At 42.1% G+C, this 17106-nt stretch overlaps 1 protein-coding gene across 11 annotated transcripts in view; it reads right to left on the bottom strand.

Moving 5' to 3' along the window:
• The window catches only part of usp9 (ubiquitin specific peptidase 9), a 37675-nt gene that overhangs the window by 5385 nt on the left and 15184 nt on the right, over window positions 1–17106 (bottom strand). For 7 of the 11 annotated variants that reach the window (XM_030757562.1, XM_030757570.1, XM_030757568.1 and 4 more), the window contains exons 11-44: window positions 16223–16327; window positions 15876–16082; window positions 15640–15776; window positions 14603–14641; window positions 12609–12742; window positions 12382–12472; window positions 11769–11882; window positions 11438–11666; window positions 10839–10934; window positions 10484–10695; window positions 10074–10314; window positions 9711–9860; window positions 9303–9423; window positions 9054–9184; window positions 8434–8712; window positions 8193–8318; window positions 7814–7951; window positions 7478–7644; window positions 7268–7376; window positions 7029–7175; window positions 6744–6890; window positions 6403–6610; window positions 6086–6306; window positions 5605–5792; window positions 4868–5041; window positions 4633–4774; window positions 3645–4401; window positions 1917–2040; window positions 1610–1835; window positions 1351–1480; window positions 1024–1209; window positions 507–727; window positions 307–395; window positions 62–218 (exon numbers count right to left, since the gene is read on the bottom strand). In XM_030757562.1, the coding sequence (XP_030613422.1) occupies window positions 62–218; window positions 307–395; window positions 507–727; window positions 1024–1209; window positions 1351–1480; window positions 1610–1835; window positions 1917–2040; window positions 3645–4401; window positions 4633–4774; window positions 4868–5041; window positions 5605–5792; window positions 6086–6306; window positions 6403–6610; window positions 6744–6890; window positions 7029–7175; window positions 7268–7376; window positions 7478–7644; window positions 7814–7951; window positions 8193–8318; window positions 8434–8712; window positions 9054–9184; window positions 9303–9423; window positions 9711–9860; window positions 10074–10314; window positions 10484–10695; window positions 10839–10934; window positions 11438–11666; window positions 11769–11882; window positions 12382–12472; window positions 12609–12742; window positions 14603–14641; window positions 15640–15776; window positions 15876–16082; window positions 16223–16327 (5943 nt within the window). The remainder of the gene's footprint in view (window positions 1–61; window positions 219–306; window positions 396–506; window positions 728–1023; window positions 1210–1350; window positions 1481–1609; window positions 1836–1916; window positions 2041–3644; window positions 4402–4632; window positions 4775–4867; window positions 5042–5604; window positions 5793–6085; window positions 6307–6402; window positions 6611–6743; window positions 6891–7028; window positions 7176–7267; window positions 7377–7477; window positions 7645–7813; window positions 7952–8192; window positions 8319–8433; window positions 8713–9053; window positions 9185–9302; window positions 9424–9710; window positions 9861–10073; window positions 10315–10483; window positions 10696–10838; window positions 10935–11437; window positions 11667–11768; window positions 11883–12381; window positions 12473–12608; window positions 12743–14602; window positions 14642–15639; window positions 15777–15875; window positions 16083–16222; window positions 16328–17106) is intronic. The other 4 variants (XM_030757572.1, XM_030757573.1, XM_030757569.1 and 1 more) reach the window with 3 other exon arrangements.

Below are 17106 nucleotides of genomic sequence, written 5' to 3'. Positions count from 1 at the left end.
ACTTGCTTGCTTTGGTCTATAACAGTGGCAGAAAACAGCTCCCATATGAGTGCAAATTTACCTGTAAGATCTGGTAAGCCACAGAGCAGTTACTGAAAAGGGCCACCATGCACTTGATGCACTGATAGGCTCGTTTCTGATAGTGGTTCTTGGAGCGCTGGATGGTGTCAAAAAGTCCATCTCTGTCATCGGGAATGCCCTTCAGCGCATTGTGAATCCTCCACACAAAAAGAGGCAAAGCAGAATTTTAAAACCATATTCAAATTTTAAAATCATAACTTCACACGCTTAGCGATCGAGTCTGACCTGTGTGTTTGCCAGGAGTCTTCGATGAGCAGGATTTGTAGCAGCAAGTCCAGGTAAGGCCTCAGCTCATAGGTGTACGAGTACGCCACCTGCAGACAACACATGTCCAATCTAAACACAAGCACTTGCAGACACTTATAAGTAAGCAACCTGTGGAATTCTGAATATCTTGTTGGTTTGAAGAAGGCTTAGAGGTTTACCTGCCAGAGCAGCTCACTGAGCACAGTGGAGGAGAACTGAGGGTTCTCCCAACAGCTGAAGCGAAGCAGCTTCACTGTTTCCTCAGAGTTGCTGCAGTCCTCAATGATCTTCTTCACGTAACTCGTCCTCACAAACAGGATCTCTGCAACCAGCTGCTGCACAGGCATCACCGGAGAGGTCAGGTTGGTGTCCCCATATGGGTTAGGAAGAGGCGGATTACCTGCAGGGAGAAAAGAAGTTAAGATGAACTATTCTGAAAATGCAGGCAGATACCAGAGACAAATATATAGTCCCTCATTCATTATCTTTGAGAGCCCTCAGCTCCAAGCTGTGCCTACACAGCACAGAGGCTCAGAGTGGCTGTTTTGTCAGTCACTAGATCCTGAGCAAGGATGTAAATCCTCATTGGGCTCTCACTAACCCATTTCGCACATAATCACTTGGTCACCTTAGCTGAGATGATACAACTTGGTGTGACTAAAACACAAAAACCAAAGAAAAACAAAACAAACTCACCATTGATGGAGGACTGCATGCGTGAGGAGACGTCACAACAGCGGACCAGCTGAGAGACAACAGTGTAGAGCTTGCCCAGCTCAGCATACTGGTACTTAATTGGAGGGCCAGGTCCCTCATCCAGAGCGACCAACATGAAGGTAGCAGGAACATTCAGCTTCAGCAGTTGGGTCTTTTCAGCCAGGCCTGTGTGTGGCAGAAGTAATGAGGGGTCACAAGAAAGAAAAAGCATTGCAAGTCCCAAATAACTTAATTACACTTTACATAAACTTTGTAGAATTGAGGAACAGATGTACATGACGTGAACGATCTTTGTGTGCTCCTTACCCAGATTGGCGTACATGACAAAGAGGTTGAAGTACTGCTGCAGGTGACGGCCGTGTTCAGAAACCTCTCGTCTGAGTAGGTTGAGGACAGCTCTCAATAAGTGGTCACTTAGACTGAGGTTATCACAGCCCTGAAACACAAGCATGATATCAGTCAAACCACATCAGAGTTCATCAAAAGCACAGTGAGACAAACGCATTTTCCAGACAGAGACAATTAGAGTCCTTTTTCCAGTGCCCAGCCGCAGTCTGGCACCAACCTGAGCAGAGGGTCCAGGCGAGGCGGTCGGGGAGGGGCAGGGGCCGTCTTGCAGGGAGAAGTGAGCGATGAAGACGATGAGCTTGGCAAATGCACCACGGACCTCAGCACTCGGGCACTCAAGCAGGTACTCAGAGAACCGGTTAGGGTAAGCAAACAGAACGTTGTGTGCAAACCAGTAGCGTACATTCTTACTGTGTCTCAACAGGATGCAAAGGGCGTCATACCTAGAAGGAAGAGCAAGATAAACGTGTGTAGACAAAGACAGGAACACAGGGGGAGAAAAAAAGAAAGACAGCAAGGCTTACCAGTCACTGGCAGGACCCCGTACTACTTTCTTGGTGTGAAAACCTGTGCTGAAGAGAAACCTAGCAGCCAGCTGAGCACTTATCATAGCAATCTCCTCTGCCTCTGGCAGAAGGTGGTCTTGTCCTACAAGAAAGAGAGCAACAATTACCAAAACACAATGAAAATATTCCATGTAATTCTTCTCCAGTACTTTAATATGCATCTATGCCTGCACCCAACCACTTCTCCTTAAAGCAACTACTGGACATCAACAGAGCTGGCCAAGATGCACACAAAGGAACTGAAATATGCAACTTCACTGAAGTCTGTAAATAGTAGACACAGAGAGATTTTCCTTTGTTTGAAGGCAGAGGAAACATGAAATGCACACGGTGCAACAGCAGATGGGAAGTTCTCGGTTCAAAAAATGAGACAGCGACTTAAAGGCTCAGAGGAAGCTCAAATACAAAGTGAAACTAACAGAACTGAAACCGTATGTTGGGTGAGTGGACAGTCTCTAACCCACATCTCTCATTATTATATTATATTTTTTTATATATAGACACACACACACACACACACACACACACACACTCATTCTCTTCCGCCTATCCTGTTCAGGGTCGTGGGGGGCTGGAGCCTATCCCAGCTGTCATAGGGCGAAAGGCAGGGTACACCCTGAACAGGTCGCCAGCCTGTCACAGGGCCAACACAGAGAGACAGACAACCATTCACACTCACATTCACACCTATGGGCAATTTAGAGTGGCCAATTAACCTAACCCCAGTAAGTGCATGTCTTTGGACTGTGGGAGGAAACCGGAGTACCCGGAGGAAACCCACGCAGGCACGGGGAGAACATGCAAACTCCACACAGAGAGGGAGACAGTTGATGCACTATATTTTCTTATGATAATCCAGTTAGTGTTTCTGTGGCTATGACTTCCTTCAAATGCGTATTTTTCTGTCAAACATTATTGTGCTCTGGTTCAATTAATAATGCATTAGAGCTTTGTAATGCCTAATACAAAGGCAGTGCAGTATACAGCAGTCCATGCTAAACTACTAAACATGAAATTCCCCCCACCCCAATGGGGGATTTTGTTTATTAGCATCGCTTTGAAATATAACTTTTTTTTTTAGTAAAGCAGAGATTAGAGATATAAATTATTATGGCAGCAGCTATAAGAGAAAAGCTTTGAAAGCCACAGAAGAGATACAAAGAGGAATTAATCAAAAGATCAAAGTAGGTTTCAGGGGGAGAGTACGGCCATAACTGCAGGAACAACATGATTCTGTGCATCTAGAATGAAATACATGCCACTATTTTTCATACAACCTGTCAACATGAGCTGTATGGTTGAACTGTCATTTCTTATCAGGTTATTATGCTTATTTAATCCTTGCTGGTATTGTTTTATCTGGTGCCATCTTGTTCAGGTCTCCCTCCCTTAAGAGGTTTTCAAGATTAATGGACCTTACCTGAATTAATAAAATAAGCAAACAGCTACATTAGCTTGTATCAGCAACCATGATTTACCAGTATGATATCTGTGCCAGCAGCTTGCTTTGTAAACATGTGCTGCAGTTGATGTTTCCATTAACTGTAAACTATGCCTGAGCATATCTGTGCAAAGACTAAGTACCTAAACTAGAGTCATTCACTTCTTCTGTGTTAATAGGAAGCAAAAATTCTGATTGAAAGAATAAGCTCTGAATTTAACTGCACACACAAAATTGATGCATACCTGGAGGAGGGTTTAAATAGACACTGTTACAGGTCAGAAGTTTCTTAATGAACTGGAAATATTCCAGGCTGTATTGCATTCGGTTGTGCATGAACTGGACGTTCTGCTTGCGGACGCTGCACTCGATAACACCAGGCATCTTGACCTGATGCGGCTTAGTGGAGGAGATATTCAAGTCTGAGATGTATTTGACAAGCTCGCTGTCCTTGTCCATTGAGTCCATACGCTCGTAGAACAGGATGTAGGCATTCCACCAGCGTTTCTGCCTCCGGTACGACATCCTTTTCATCATATGATCAAACACCTCGCCCATGTATTCCCCTCCAAAGCACTGGTTCTTCATCTCCTCCTCATCGTCCATCTTGCACTCAGTCACATCACCATCATCAAATTTATACCAGCGGTTTTTCTCTCCGTCACCCCCGTTCCTCTGGATTATGTAGGAATAGTAGTGTCCGCCACTGGCCTGACCTGAGTGGACCAGCACTCCCACCAGGCGGTACTTGGAGCTGCCTGGTGGCGTCGGTTCAGAGGGTTCGTTCTGTTGGATCACCTGGTTTTCTGGATTTACATCATCGCCCTCTAGCTTGGCCACACCCGCTACTGTGTACGGCTCCATATCAAGCTCCCGGGGGAACTCAAAATAGTCATTAAACTTGATGGCACACTCCCTCTCCCAGTCGTAATCGAAGCGCTTCAGCTGGATAGCCAGGACAGGAGGCAGCTTCTTGATCAGCAGACGCTTCACTGTGTCCACCTGACAAGGAGAACAAACATCACAGATTATCCACGGTTCCTTTAAACGAAAGAATACAAACTGACGTGGAAAAAAGGCTTTTAAGGCCTTTAAGTTAAACAGTGGACAATGTTTCTTCACAACAAAATTCAGTGTGAAAATGATGGCAAAGCTGGAGCGAACTTCCCATGAGCAATTACAAGCATCGCATTCTAACACTGGCTGGCAACCAGAAGGATGTTGAGTTCTCACCTTCTTATTACACTTCTCACAGTGGTAGGCGTTGGCCCCTTCCAGCAGATCTCCTTTTACATATTGCTCCATGGAGTCCAGCAGGTTCTGGTGGTTTCTAATGTCTACGTTGAGGGTTGTGAACGACTCCTCACACTCATATCTGACAGCACAATTATTGTAGGTTAAGTATTTGGGTTCTTAAACTACAAGTCATACATGCAATAACCAAGCACAGGGAAATAACTGTACTTGCCTGTGGGGGCATCCTTGGCAGATCTTCTGGTCAGCAAAAGATCCTCCCAGCACCTTACTGAGCATGGCAGGGTGGCCCAGTGCCTTTAGAGCCTCGTCTAAACTGTCCACCAAAGAATTGAAAAACTCCAGTGCATCATGCTGTTCCCTCAAGTTAACTGGCTCACCCCATAACCTAAAATAGGATGATATGGACACAAAACAACTGAGGCCCAATTACGCACTGGTTGCATCACTCACCAAAGCTCTGCAACCATTTATACCAGCACTGAGTGTGCAGGTACCCACTGCAATATTCTCCTAAATGATAGGTGTCACTACCTAAAGAAGCTGAAACTGAGAGCAAAGAAATTGACAAGTTTCTTTTTTCATTTCCAAAGTTTTCTCCAGAAAGTTTTTTTTCTTTTTCAGGCTGTTGCAACATCTCCTGCTGTATATTCTGGGAGTTGCTGAGCTTCTGTACCAACATGTCATTGACATGGCTTTGAAAACTGACACAATCATACACTTGTGTCTTCAACCGAGCCACTGCGGCACCCAGACAACGTAAGAAAAAAATTGCACAATCGCCTGAAACACCACCAAAGCACAGCTTGTGTGCCAGCAGATGTAACATCCCTTTTGGCATATAGCGCCATTCGCGTGGGCGAGAGCACCGAGTATAATAGGCCGGCTAGACATTAACAGGTAAACAAGCAAACTGCTGAACCGATCAAAATGACTGAATCTTTGCAATACCTGAACTGTTTCCAGAATCCCCTGGGGACATAGTACTGCAGTCTGGATGCAGCCAGGTGGCCAAAGATGACCTGTAGGTGACGCAGTACACCGATGTTGTATTCTTTCCTGTCTTCTGACTTACTGGAAGGTTTATCATCAAACTGGTGATGGTAGCTGAACACCTCATCACGAGGATCTACGTTACTCTGTGGAAACAAAATATGCACATGAGATATTACGATCTCCATCCATCCATCCTCTTCTGCTTGTCTCCTTAAATCTGTAACTGTTCATTATTTTCAACTGTGGCTGTTTTATTGGGGAAACAAGACACAGTAGCCCAGTGACAACTACGTGAGGAGGGAAGTAACTGTGCGAAGCAATTTGTTATCTGGAACTGGTTCTGTAATTATGCCAACCTCAGTTCCAACCTCCACCTACATGACCTACAAAATCTTCATCGGACATACATTTCTTGCAACACAAACTCTTACTGTACCTCATTCTCCTGCTTCTCATCCCCTGACATGTCATCATCCACATCCGTGCCTGTGCCCTCAATGGCAAGGATACCATTGCGGATAGGAGGGATCATGTACAGCTGCTGAATGACAGAGTTCATGTAACAGGTGGCCCCGGCGTTCTTCAGACCTACAAAGCCTTTGTTGGGCCGCGGCCCCACTGGAGGCAAGTACTCCCACTCTGTCAGTGTCTCACAACCTGGAAGGAGAAGAAAATAAAGACACCCTCATGCAGACTGTAATTTACAAGCTGCTTAGGGGCTTTGTCTCTGAAGCCAAAGTGATGTCTCTGTACCTAAATAGTACATGTCAGTCAGAGTGTCGACTATTTGTTTCAAGTTGCGGACGCAGCCAACAGCCAGTGCCACGAGAAGCTCAAAACCAGCATTGATGGAAGCAGGAGTGCTGCACACTGGGATGGCCTGCTCTGTGGGGAACTCGCCAGTCTTCATGTACTGCAGATAAACATTAGATGCTGGGAAGATGAAGTCATCAATCAGCTCCTAATCCAAAAAAAAAAAAAAAAAAAAGGAGAGAAATGGATTTTAAGTGATGTTATGTGCAAGAAGAAAAAAAAGAACACAAAAAACTACAGGATGGATATATTCTCACTATTTTAGTAAATATTTGTCTCACCCTAATGAGGTTTGCTCCTCCCTTCTCACAGCCGATGTAATACTTCTTCTCCGGTGTTTGGAAGGCAAGAAGTTCTTTGGTGACCCCGAGATGGCCCTCCAGGATCGTCTCCTCCACACCAGTTTCTCCTGTCCTCTTCACCTCATCCTAGTTAATGAAAACATGCGGTGCATCATCACTTCTGCCCCAAATGATGAGTTGAAAAGCAGCTTACAGCATAATGGCTTAAATATTTTGGGACACCAAAAACGAACCATTAACATGTGATTAAAAGGCTGTTTTTACCCGTATTCGTTTCAGCCAGTCGATCTCATTGTTGAGCAGCACCTCAGCATTTGGCAGGTTGATGTTGCTGTTGTAGGCATAGTTCAGTAGATGTCTGAGCAACGTAAAGTAGTCCCCAGCATGCTTGGCGCGCTCTTTGGCTGTACTCTGGACACAGATATGTATGATATTAAATTAGGATTCTGTAATGTGGACTGTGGTTCAATTATGATTAAATTACAAAACTTATAGCCACTAACCCCTAGTACTGTGAAGAGGAGGGTGATAAAAAAGAGGAGGGGTCGATGGCCCATACAACACCTAGTTGCCATAAGGAAGAACTGCTCCTGTGCCATTTGACGCACAGATCTGTTGAAAACAGATTTTTAAATCAGCATCATGTCACCCCTTCCCAAAATCTTGAATTTCATGCCCCAGAAGGTGGCTGGAATGCAAACTGGTGTACTTACTTGCTGTGGCAGTGTAGCAGCAAATCTATGATGAAGGTCTGCCAAGCCTTCTCTTTACTGAGTGTGTCCAGAGCCGTGGGCATGAGGGCGAAACACAGTGTCATCACCTCCAGGGCCTCACAGCACACCTGCTCATCCTCTCCATCTGGTTCCTTTGCTGCATTTGTCTGCAAAAAGAAAGGCAGATAAAGGTCACTACAGTGATCTCTTACAAATTTAGACTTGTTGATCAAGCTTTTGCTGTCCTTCCTCATAGAAACACCTGTATGGCAGCCATTTTAATGTGCTGTTGGAATACAGTCAACAAAACCTCAACATTCAGAAATTTATTTTTACCTTCTCATAGATTTTGCTGATTTCCTCATTGGAGCTGAAAACAAGCTGCACTGTACCACAGCCTGATGCCCACACTATTTTCTGAATAGCTCGGATCACACAAATGTCCGGGATGTACTTCGATGCCTGGAAGAAATTCTAGTGAAAAAAACAGTTCCAGAAAATCTATTGTTACAGGCATTATAACTCAAATAGGTCTACTCATCCAGTGTTTGCTTTAATATATAATATCCATACAACCAATGCAACCATAACTTAACCATTATTTTAAAAAAAACTTGCAAATGAAAGTGTAATATACTATGATCTCACACTCTACTGCAAAAATAAATAAATAAATAGAAAATCAATTCCCTTAACTTTTCTCATTGAAATTTACCTCATCAGAAATTTGCTGGGCAAGACGAATGGCTACATTTCGCAGCATGCATTCAGAGGCAGGGTTGGGGATATTTTGCAGGGCATTCTGGAGGACCAGTGCCTGGTCATGAGTGGCCTGATTTATCTGTAGAGGAACGTGAGAAAAGAAGCAGACATGTAAAGAATACACCACTAGCATATGTGCTAGTGATGAACCAGTAATACAGGTTTGTCTATGCGTGCATCGCGTGTGACCTAACCGGAGAGACAGGAATATTTCCTTCAGCATTAGGCTGGCAGGCCTCAGCTACAGCCTTCACATGTCCAAATCCTACTGCAGTCAGGAGAAGCTTGGCGATCTTGAGCGCATTGAGGTAAGCCCCACGCCGCGTCTCCATGTCGGCTGATGGGAGGAAGTTGTTCCTAGTGAGCATGCTTAAAACTAAGGGCAGACCACCGCTTTTCAAGAAGTTGTACTGGAAGTCGCTGGCGTCCTCGCCCAAAGTAGCACTGGCTGGCATCAGCAAAGCATACACAACCTGGAATGCAGACAAGAATAAAAATAAATCTAAATAATAAACTCCCCACTGGCAGTAACTGCATGCCTTATCAGTGGAGAAAAAAACAGTGTTTTCAATCAGCATGAGAAAAAAACAATAAAATGTCTTACAAAGCAAATTCCTGAGAAATCCTGTTAACTGTTTAAATGTTAAATACATATATGTATATCCTATTACATTATAGGTGCTAATGGAGTTGTAACACTGCTGGTCAATGTGCAGTGGGATATCATTTACATAAATCTGAGAATGAGGGGTATGTACTTCAAAGGGAACACAAAGTCCAACAGGAAGTGAAGCAAGGCCACAATGACACTCACCTCAATGAGGTAGAGCACTTGTGAGGGTGAGGGGCCAAAGAAACGCGAGTCCAGTGAAGGACTCAGGCTGTTTTCGCCAAGCTTGGCATGGTCCAGACACACAGCTCTCAGATTCTCCACTGTAGTGTTATCTAAGGACACGGAAACAGCACAAACATGACCATGAGATAACACTGTCTGTGTGCATTAGCGCAGGGATATGATATCATCAAGCAACAAGGAAATTGTAAGCACAGGTGCATGGAATACCTGGGGGCATGAGTTTCATAAGATCTCGAGCTCCATCTCTAAGCAGGGGCATGTTGAGGTTGCACCCCAGGTCAGCCACCTGCCACAGGAAGGAAATGTAGCGCAGATGCAGCGACATAATCTAAAACAGAGCAGAAGGTGTTATAGCGCTTCTGTTTACATACTGATCAGCACAGACTTGCATTACTACATTATATGTAGAAGGGATACAAGACAAAGCACTGCCATCATTAGGGCTAAATGACATTTTCACATTGTAATTCTGACTTCAAACATTAAGTAATGCTATATATAAGTATTTGTAAGTGAGTAATTATTAATCAGCACTTGCTTAGTGCTGCACATGTATACAGGAGAAACATGGAAACAGTTCTGCATGTGCAGCTTATACAGAATCCGTTTACTCACCACACCCGGAAGACAGCTCTCCACCTCTGGGTTGGGCCCATCACTGTAGTGGTTGCCGTGGTTACCAGGAGAACCAGTGGATGAGTCAGATGAGCTGTCTGGACTCGAGGGCATGTTGGCACTCACCTGGGTCAGCTTGGCTGTGATAAGCTATATAAAAACAGTTACCATTGTAAGTGCACAGATACATTTTGATTTTAAAGTGTTAATACTGGCATAGGCAGGATTACATCAATATAAAACATTATTAACAAAGAGCAAAAATAAACTTAATAGGAGCATGTTAAAAAAAAAAAACTAATCAGCACAGCAGCTTCAGCAAAATATTTCTTTCATCAGTCTAAGAGAACAGCACTTTCTCACCGTTTTGTCCTTCAAATTGAGCTGTCCAATCAGCTTCCTGTCGTCAGCTGGATCAACAACCTCTCCACCAATAAAGAGCTCAATCTTGGTATGGGCAGCATTAGCTTTTATCCTATTGAGAATGCCACGCCGAACTGAGCCAATTGTGTCATTGGTGTGTGACCAGATGTCCAAATCATCCACCTGACGACCTTGGTTGGGGAAACGTACAATCAATGTGATGTGCTTCCCACGGAAAGCTCTGCAAGAGAAAAGGAGTAAAGAGATTTAAAACAATGAAATGATCTCATAAAGAAGTATGGCAAAAGATTTTTGTGTTGTAGTCTTGTTTTCATGCGAAAGCGTCAGCCAGATGACATTCGACAAATGAGATACAAGTGCTTATAACAACAATGTAATTGCGACTGTACCTTGACATGGGCAATATAGTCCTCTCCTCATGGTAGTCACTGTCACACTCATTGATGTACTCCTTTAGCACAGTGAGAACTCGCACCATGCGGATGGCCTCCTGACGGGCACAGTTAATGCTGTCTTTGTCCCCATCCAAAACACAAAGGGTGTCATAGGATGCCTTCAGGCGGTCAAAACATGATTGGATGAAGTCTTCATGAATTTCAACCTGATGGGAGAGGAAACAAGCCAAGAATCTCAGCAATACATCTAATCTACAGTAAACCTGTAAGCTGATACATGTGCACTAACAATTTGATAAACACATAAAGAGCAGCAGATTAATCGTTTAATTGAGCTCAGTCGGAATACCTGATTAACTTGTAGTTTTGGTCCGAGATTGGTGTAGATCTCTTTCAGCAGGTCTATGGCTCGGTTAGCAATGTCATCACTTCCTTGAATTACCACCTGGGAGAAAGAGAAATAAGTCAATATTTCAGGACGCCCACTGTATCAAAGTCAGAGTTGCAGGGCAGTCTTCCATACACTCATGTATCTGGATGTCTCAAGTTAAGTACACAGCAGCCTTATCACTGAGAACATTACTAGTGGAATGAACAAATGATCTTGAAAGGCGTATGTGAATATCTGAAGCACGACATTACAATTTTTGTGAAAACAGTGACAACCATTTCTCTGTACTAATCAGCTAGTTGTGTGAAGGTGAAAAGCTGCAGAGCATGGACAGCAATTTTTTGCAAAATTGCCTAAACAGAAACTTTCAAAAATCAGACATCTCAGCTCTGGGGCTTTGAGTGGTTTTAAGTGACAAAACAGAACACAATTTACAGTCTTAAATGTATTCATTTTTTTCCTGCCAAATCAAAATGCATGGCATAAAGAAAAGAAAAAAAAAATGTAAAGAAAACAAAAAAATGTTCATGTGTGCCCGTTGCGACTTCTCCCCTCACCCTCCAGAGATAGTCCAAGCCTATTAATTCCAGGTCATCCATCATGTAGGCCCTGCGCTTCGCTACTAGTTTCCCCTCCCTGCAGTTGACAGCCTTGAAGAACCTCTCAAAGCACTTCATCCCATTCTCTGTCAGCAGAGAGGGATCTAACTGCAAAACATTGTTCTCAAAGAAGTCCTTATTGATGTCTGGGTCCAGGTCTGGCTCATCACCCATCAGTTTGGAGTACCTATTGGGTGATAGGAAAGAAACAGCATTCAGAAAATGTACTTGGTGATTATCAGATGTAAGGAAGTAATTATACCAAAGCCAAGGAGAAATCAAACCATACCATTTAAAGCAGGCTTCCCGGTCACAGAGGAACACTGCGTTCTCAGCCAGACACTTCCAGATCTGCTTAGCCTGAGGGGCACACAGCCACAGCTGGCCATCCTTTAGCAGAAACCTGAGGGAATGGGGAAAAAAATAATAATCAAACTCAAAAGTGGACACTGGTGACCAGAAGGTTAGAGTGAAGTTGGCAACAGTATACCCAGACTTGTATCATAATTGCCAGTGGGGAATAAGTTACTGGGTAACACTTCATCCTTCCTAAAAACAAACACACAAAAAAAGATCCTCTGATACCACTGGGCTGTGAGTTTTGTCTTGCTAGATCCCTGATGATGAATGTTATTTTATGTTAAGAACAGTTATTTTTGACCTTTTAAACTGTTTGCTAACAGTCTCACACAGCATGGTGAAGCACCAGCCTGAACTTAATTCTCAAAGACTTAGCTACTCTAGGATGCTGTTTTTAAACCCATTAATGTCACAAATTAAACTATTTAGATGCGCAATGTTTCACTGAGTGCATTCTGTTTTCATTTATACAACATCCTAATTTTAGGGGTACTTCTCTCTCATTTTACATATTTAACTATGAAATGCCCAATGTGACGTACCTCAGGAAGTTGAGCCTTTCCTGGACTTCCTGGACATGGCTGTAGCGGCTTCCTGGTCTAACTGTCTGGGGGTCAAACTCTGCTTGTTCCTCTGAAAAGACACACATATTATGAGTCAGACTGCAGATGGCACATATTTCAACTACTGCAACTAAAAGAAAAAAAATTAAAAAATTAATGAACTTTCAGTCTAACACAGAGGACCATTTCTGGTCTGGGCAAAGTACCTTTGGACAATTGCCTCATGGTCTCCATGTAGGCTGAAAGGTTCTCAGCCACAAGCGTGACAAGAGCGTGGTTATGCTGCAGCTGGTTGATCAGGTCATGGCGGTAAAACACATGAGGACTTCTCTGAGTTTGACTGAAGAGAGAACAGGAGGATTGGTGGATACAGGGGGTTTAAAAACAGTGAGTGAAAAGGTAAGAAAGACAGATGACCAGACTGAAATGTAATTTACATACTTTGAGTGATACAACTGATTGAGAAAACATAGCATTACTGATTTCTCATGTTTGTATTAGGGACATAAATAAAGCAGCTTTTGTTGCATCTGTGTATGTGTGTGTATGCATAGAATAACCAGCAGAAGAAGTCAATAAAGGCCATTTCATGCCTTATGTCCACAACAGTGTTTTTGGTCGGAAAGTAAATAAGCTTGCAAACCCGCAGTTTTGAGTATTAAGAGCACTGTGGGAATCCGCAGCATACTTAGAACAATAAGGTTTTTTGTTTTTTTTTTTAAATGTAGTCACATTATGATTTGATTTTACTTATTAGGGGTGGCAACATTATAAGACAAGAAGAAAAGTAGTACAGTGATAAAAACCAATTACAAATCTGAATGGATCCAAGGCATGAAATACCCCTGATACTTTGCATTGAATGATTTGAGCTGAAAGGCATCAGGAAGAGTGGGGCTCCATCTCAAAGGACCTTTCATTTAGTTGTGCAACTGACTAGATTAAATGGGTACTCTGTGTATGCACCATGGCTCCCACCAAGAGTCTGTAGAGAAATTAAACACACTAGAGTTTATCCAGTGATTGCTGCTCTTCACCGTTTATACACTTCATTCCATTTAGGGATTGGCTTTAAAACGTCAACCACACCCCAACTGTATTATTGTTAATTAACCGGACTGCCAGATTCTGGCTTCTGAGTTTAAACAAGATTTAATTAAAAAAAAAAAAAAAAAAAAAAAAATCAGATTACCTGAAAAGGGGTTTCCCTGCCTCAGAATGGTCATTCTATGCATAACATGGCATTGCGTTGCATTACTTGACACAAATCTGTGCATTTCCTGTTATTTATAATCATTATTATATAGATTACACATAAATCCTACATCAAAATAGAGTGAACTGTGATCATCTCTGGCAAACATTTAAAAACACCGCTATCAGTATTATATACTAGTTATAGGGTTAAAACAAACAGCTCTACAAACATATTTTAAAAATAAGTGCTTTAGAGCCCTCTTTGTTAACCGAAACATTTCCAATTTCCTCATCAGGAACGCCTTTTTATTATCTGGCATCTGGAAAAACGATATAATCAGGTTTTTATATTGTACATTGCCGCAGCACATCCTTTCACCCTCTGTCTGATATACTCCCAGAATGTTGGCAGTTTGAAAACATAATGCTAGTTACATATGTAACCGGGTCACAGACCTCCAAAGAACTGTCAAATCCAAACCGTCAGAAGCTGTAGCCTCATGTGACTTCAAAAGCAAACAAACAAACAAAAAAAACCCCCTGCTAAACCAAAATTATGCAACAGTCAAACTGATTAGAGGTGATTTTATTGTTATAGAATCACACGATACAGTACGTTACATAAAACTGATGCAACTTTGAGTCCTCCTGGTCTTTATAATTCCCTGTAGGCCTCATTTTTTCCCCCCCTAAGGGCAATTGCTCCTATAAACAATGTGACAGCTAAGCAAACACTTTCCCTTGGGTCACAAAGGTTTCAAACAACAAAACATTAACGATAAAGACCAATACAATTTAGAGCTGTTGTAATCTTGTCTGACCAACACATGCACAAACTTGAATAAGCAACAAGTCATTTGAGATGAAACCCATGAAGGAATTGCTTAAGCGGATTCACGGCAGGGATTTTGCATTTTGTATACATTATAAAAATGTCAAAGAGGAAGTTAGACTTGACGTAACACAGAAATAGGAAGAACCCTGGAATTAGCACTCAACTTACCCCACTAAGTTCGTTTGTATGTAAATTGGCATTTTCTTTCTGAAAAACAACAGGCATGTGTGCTACATATTTTCTACAGTTACTATTTAAAAACACTACTCCAAGTCTAAACAATTATGATTACTATTGTACAATCAATTTGAAAGGAATTTACCACAGTAACTTTAAAATCAATGCTATTGTGGGGCCCTAAAACCCTGGGTTTCTGGACCGCTAAAGCTCCAGAAAAAACAACAAAAAACCAAAAACAAACCAGAAACGCATAATCACCTGATTCACACTCAGAATAAGCTTTGAAGTACGCTTGACTTAAACGGTACAAAAAATTCAAGTGTAAATAATAAAACTGATAATGGCTGAATTCTATTACAGAAGGTAAATTTGTGTGCTGTAAAGTCTCTCAGATTAGCATAAATAAATACTAATATTTACTGTGCATAGCACAGCTACTACACTGGACAGAACTAGCGTGTCATGTACTCAGGAGTGTGCATTTTGACTGGGGCAATGTGATCTTGTTTGGTTGAGTATATGTAAAAGCTTTTGGTCCATAATCAAGCAGAAGGTGCAGCTTTTCAGCTCCTTTGAGTGTATTCAAAACAAAATGATTCCAACCAACCCATGCTGCTTGATTGATTTACTGAGAGATGTAGAACAAGGAGAGGAAAAAAAAAAAATGATGTCCAGCTTTGTTGGTTAGTGCTGATGGATAATTAGTGCACTGAAATGAGTTGCAGACAAAAACTCAAATGTTATGTGGCAGCGGTGTCATTTTAAACTGCAATGCCATTTATTTTCTGGAACACAAGATTGACATGCCTCAGCCATTGTGATAAAATGCCAATAATCTCAGCTTAAACACTGAAATTATGTTTTTTATGAGTGTTCAGGCATTCTGCGCAAAATGAATATTAATAATTCATAATAAAGCATTAAAAGTACTATAAATAATACAGTAACAAACTACTAATACTTGCCAACATTAGAACTGCGCTGTATGTACATTTATGTAAAACTGATTTCCACAGTGATCTTACCTAAGGTTTTGAGGAGCTTCTCCAAAGAGGCTACAGATTTCTCTGATTTGCTTCAGGGCAGGGATCACCCATTTGTCATTGGTTCGTAGCTCCTCTATGAAGCGATCAATCCATTGAATCTTCTGCGTGTCTCTATCCTGCAAGTGAAAATTAAACATCATTAGTATGTGGGGTTAAATAAGGCCAGCCTATTACTTTTATGTCTTTCGCCTTCAAAGACAATCCCAAGCATGTACCTGTGAGCAACTATAATCCAATATCTTGATGTGAGCACTGAGAGCCTGGTCCATGATGTCTACAGGCACATCATCGCTGTGTGCCAGGTTCCACAGCAAGTTGAGGACCTTGTGGGCCATTACCCCATCCTTATCATCCTCAGCCAAGCGGCGAATAAGTTCCAGCAGTTTTTCACGCTGCTTCTTGCTGGCATTGGTCCAGCTTGCCTTTAGAAGGGGAAAAAAAATACAAATGCTGAGTTAAAGTAGTATAGATGTAACAATTAAATTGCAGTGCGATGAATGAAAAATATATGCTGTGGATAAAAATCTTTCACTGCCTGTAACTGAGAATAACTCTTAGTCACCTTAAAACAGTCGAAAAGGTGATCAAGCTGCTCTGGCGAGAAGTCCCACGCCAGCTTAGCCAACAGGTCGTGGACATTTTTGACGATGGCCTCGTGTTTACCGGCCTGTAGAGGGGTACATAGAACAGTTCAACGGTCACATTATTAATATTCTGACCAGAAACCCTGCGATGAAGGGTTTACTCTGGCTATTATAACAATCACATGATGAAAGGAATTACAGAAATGGTGTCTTCATTTGCTACTTGTTTATATTTTGGGGGGGGGGGGGGGGGGGGGTCTGGTTGCACCATAATGTGCAACATCATAGACGTCTACAACACTCATCACGCACACTCCTGTTAATGGGAATTGGATAATATAGTCAGTTTCCTTCTACTAGCATGTTGGAATTACATGAAATATGCTGAAATCCATATCCACATGGGTCTCATACTTGGTGCAGAGCTATTTATTTTCCAAACCATGTCCATTTCTTGGTGATGACAGTAATCTATATCTCTCAGGCTCCACCCCACCCCACCTTTCTTTTGATACTTTCTAACTAGCCCTCCAAAACCACAGACAAATTACTCTAAACAATCTTACAAATACATAGGTATTTTGCTTGATGGAAGACTTGGGAGACTTAAAATTAAAGATTAAACCAGAATTTTTTTTTTTGTTCAGAATAAAGGATGTCTGTCCCTTTACTGATACCCTTTATTGTCATGCTGAAAGAAAAAAAAAAAACTACAACAATGTCTACCATAGAGCACCACACTTTATAACTTATGAAAAAGTTTAATACTTCTTAACTGTAAGCAATTGTGTCCAACCATTTTAGTACAATGACAAATTTACTTTATAAACTTCATTCAATGTCAAGACTGCTCCGGAATCGT

Source organism: Archocentrus centrarchus, chromosome 21 (genome assembly GCF_007364275.1).
Source record: "Archocentrus centrarchus isolate MPI-CPG fArcCen1 chromosome 21, fArcCen1, whole genome shotgun sequence".
In the NCBI taxonomy this organism is placed as follows: Eukaryota; Metazoa; Chordata; class Actinopteri; order Cichliformes; family Cichlidae; genus Archocentrus; species Archocentrus centrarchus.
The sequence above is the reverse complement of the archived record's forward strand: the minus strand, read 5'-3'. Positions and strand labels throughout refer to the sequence as shown.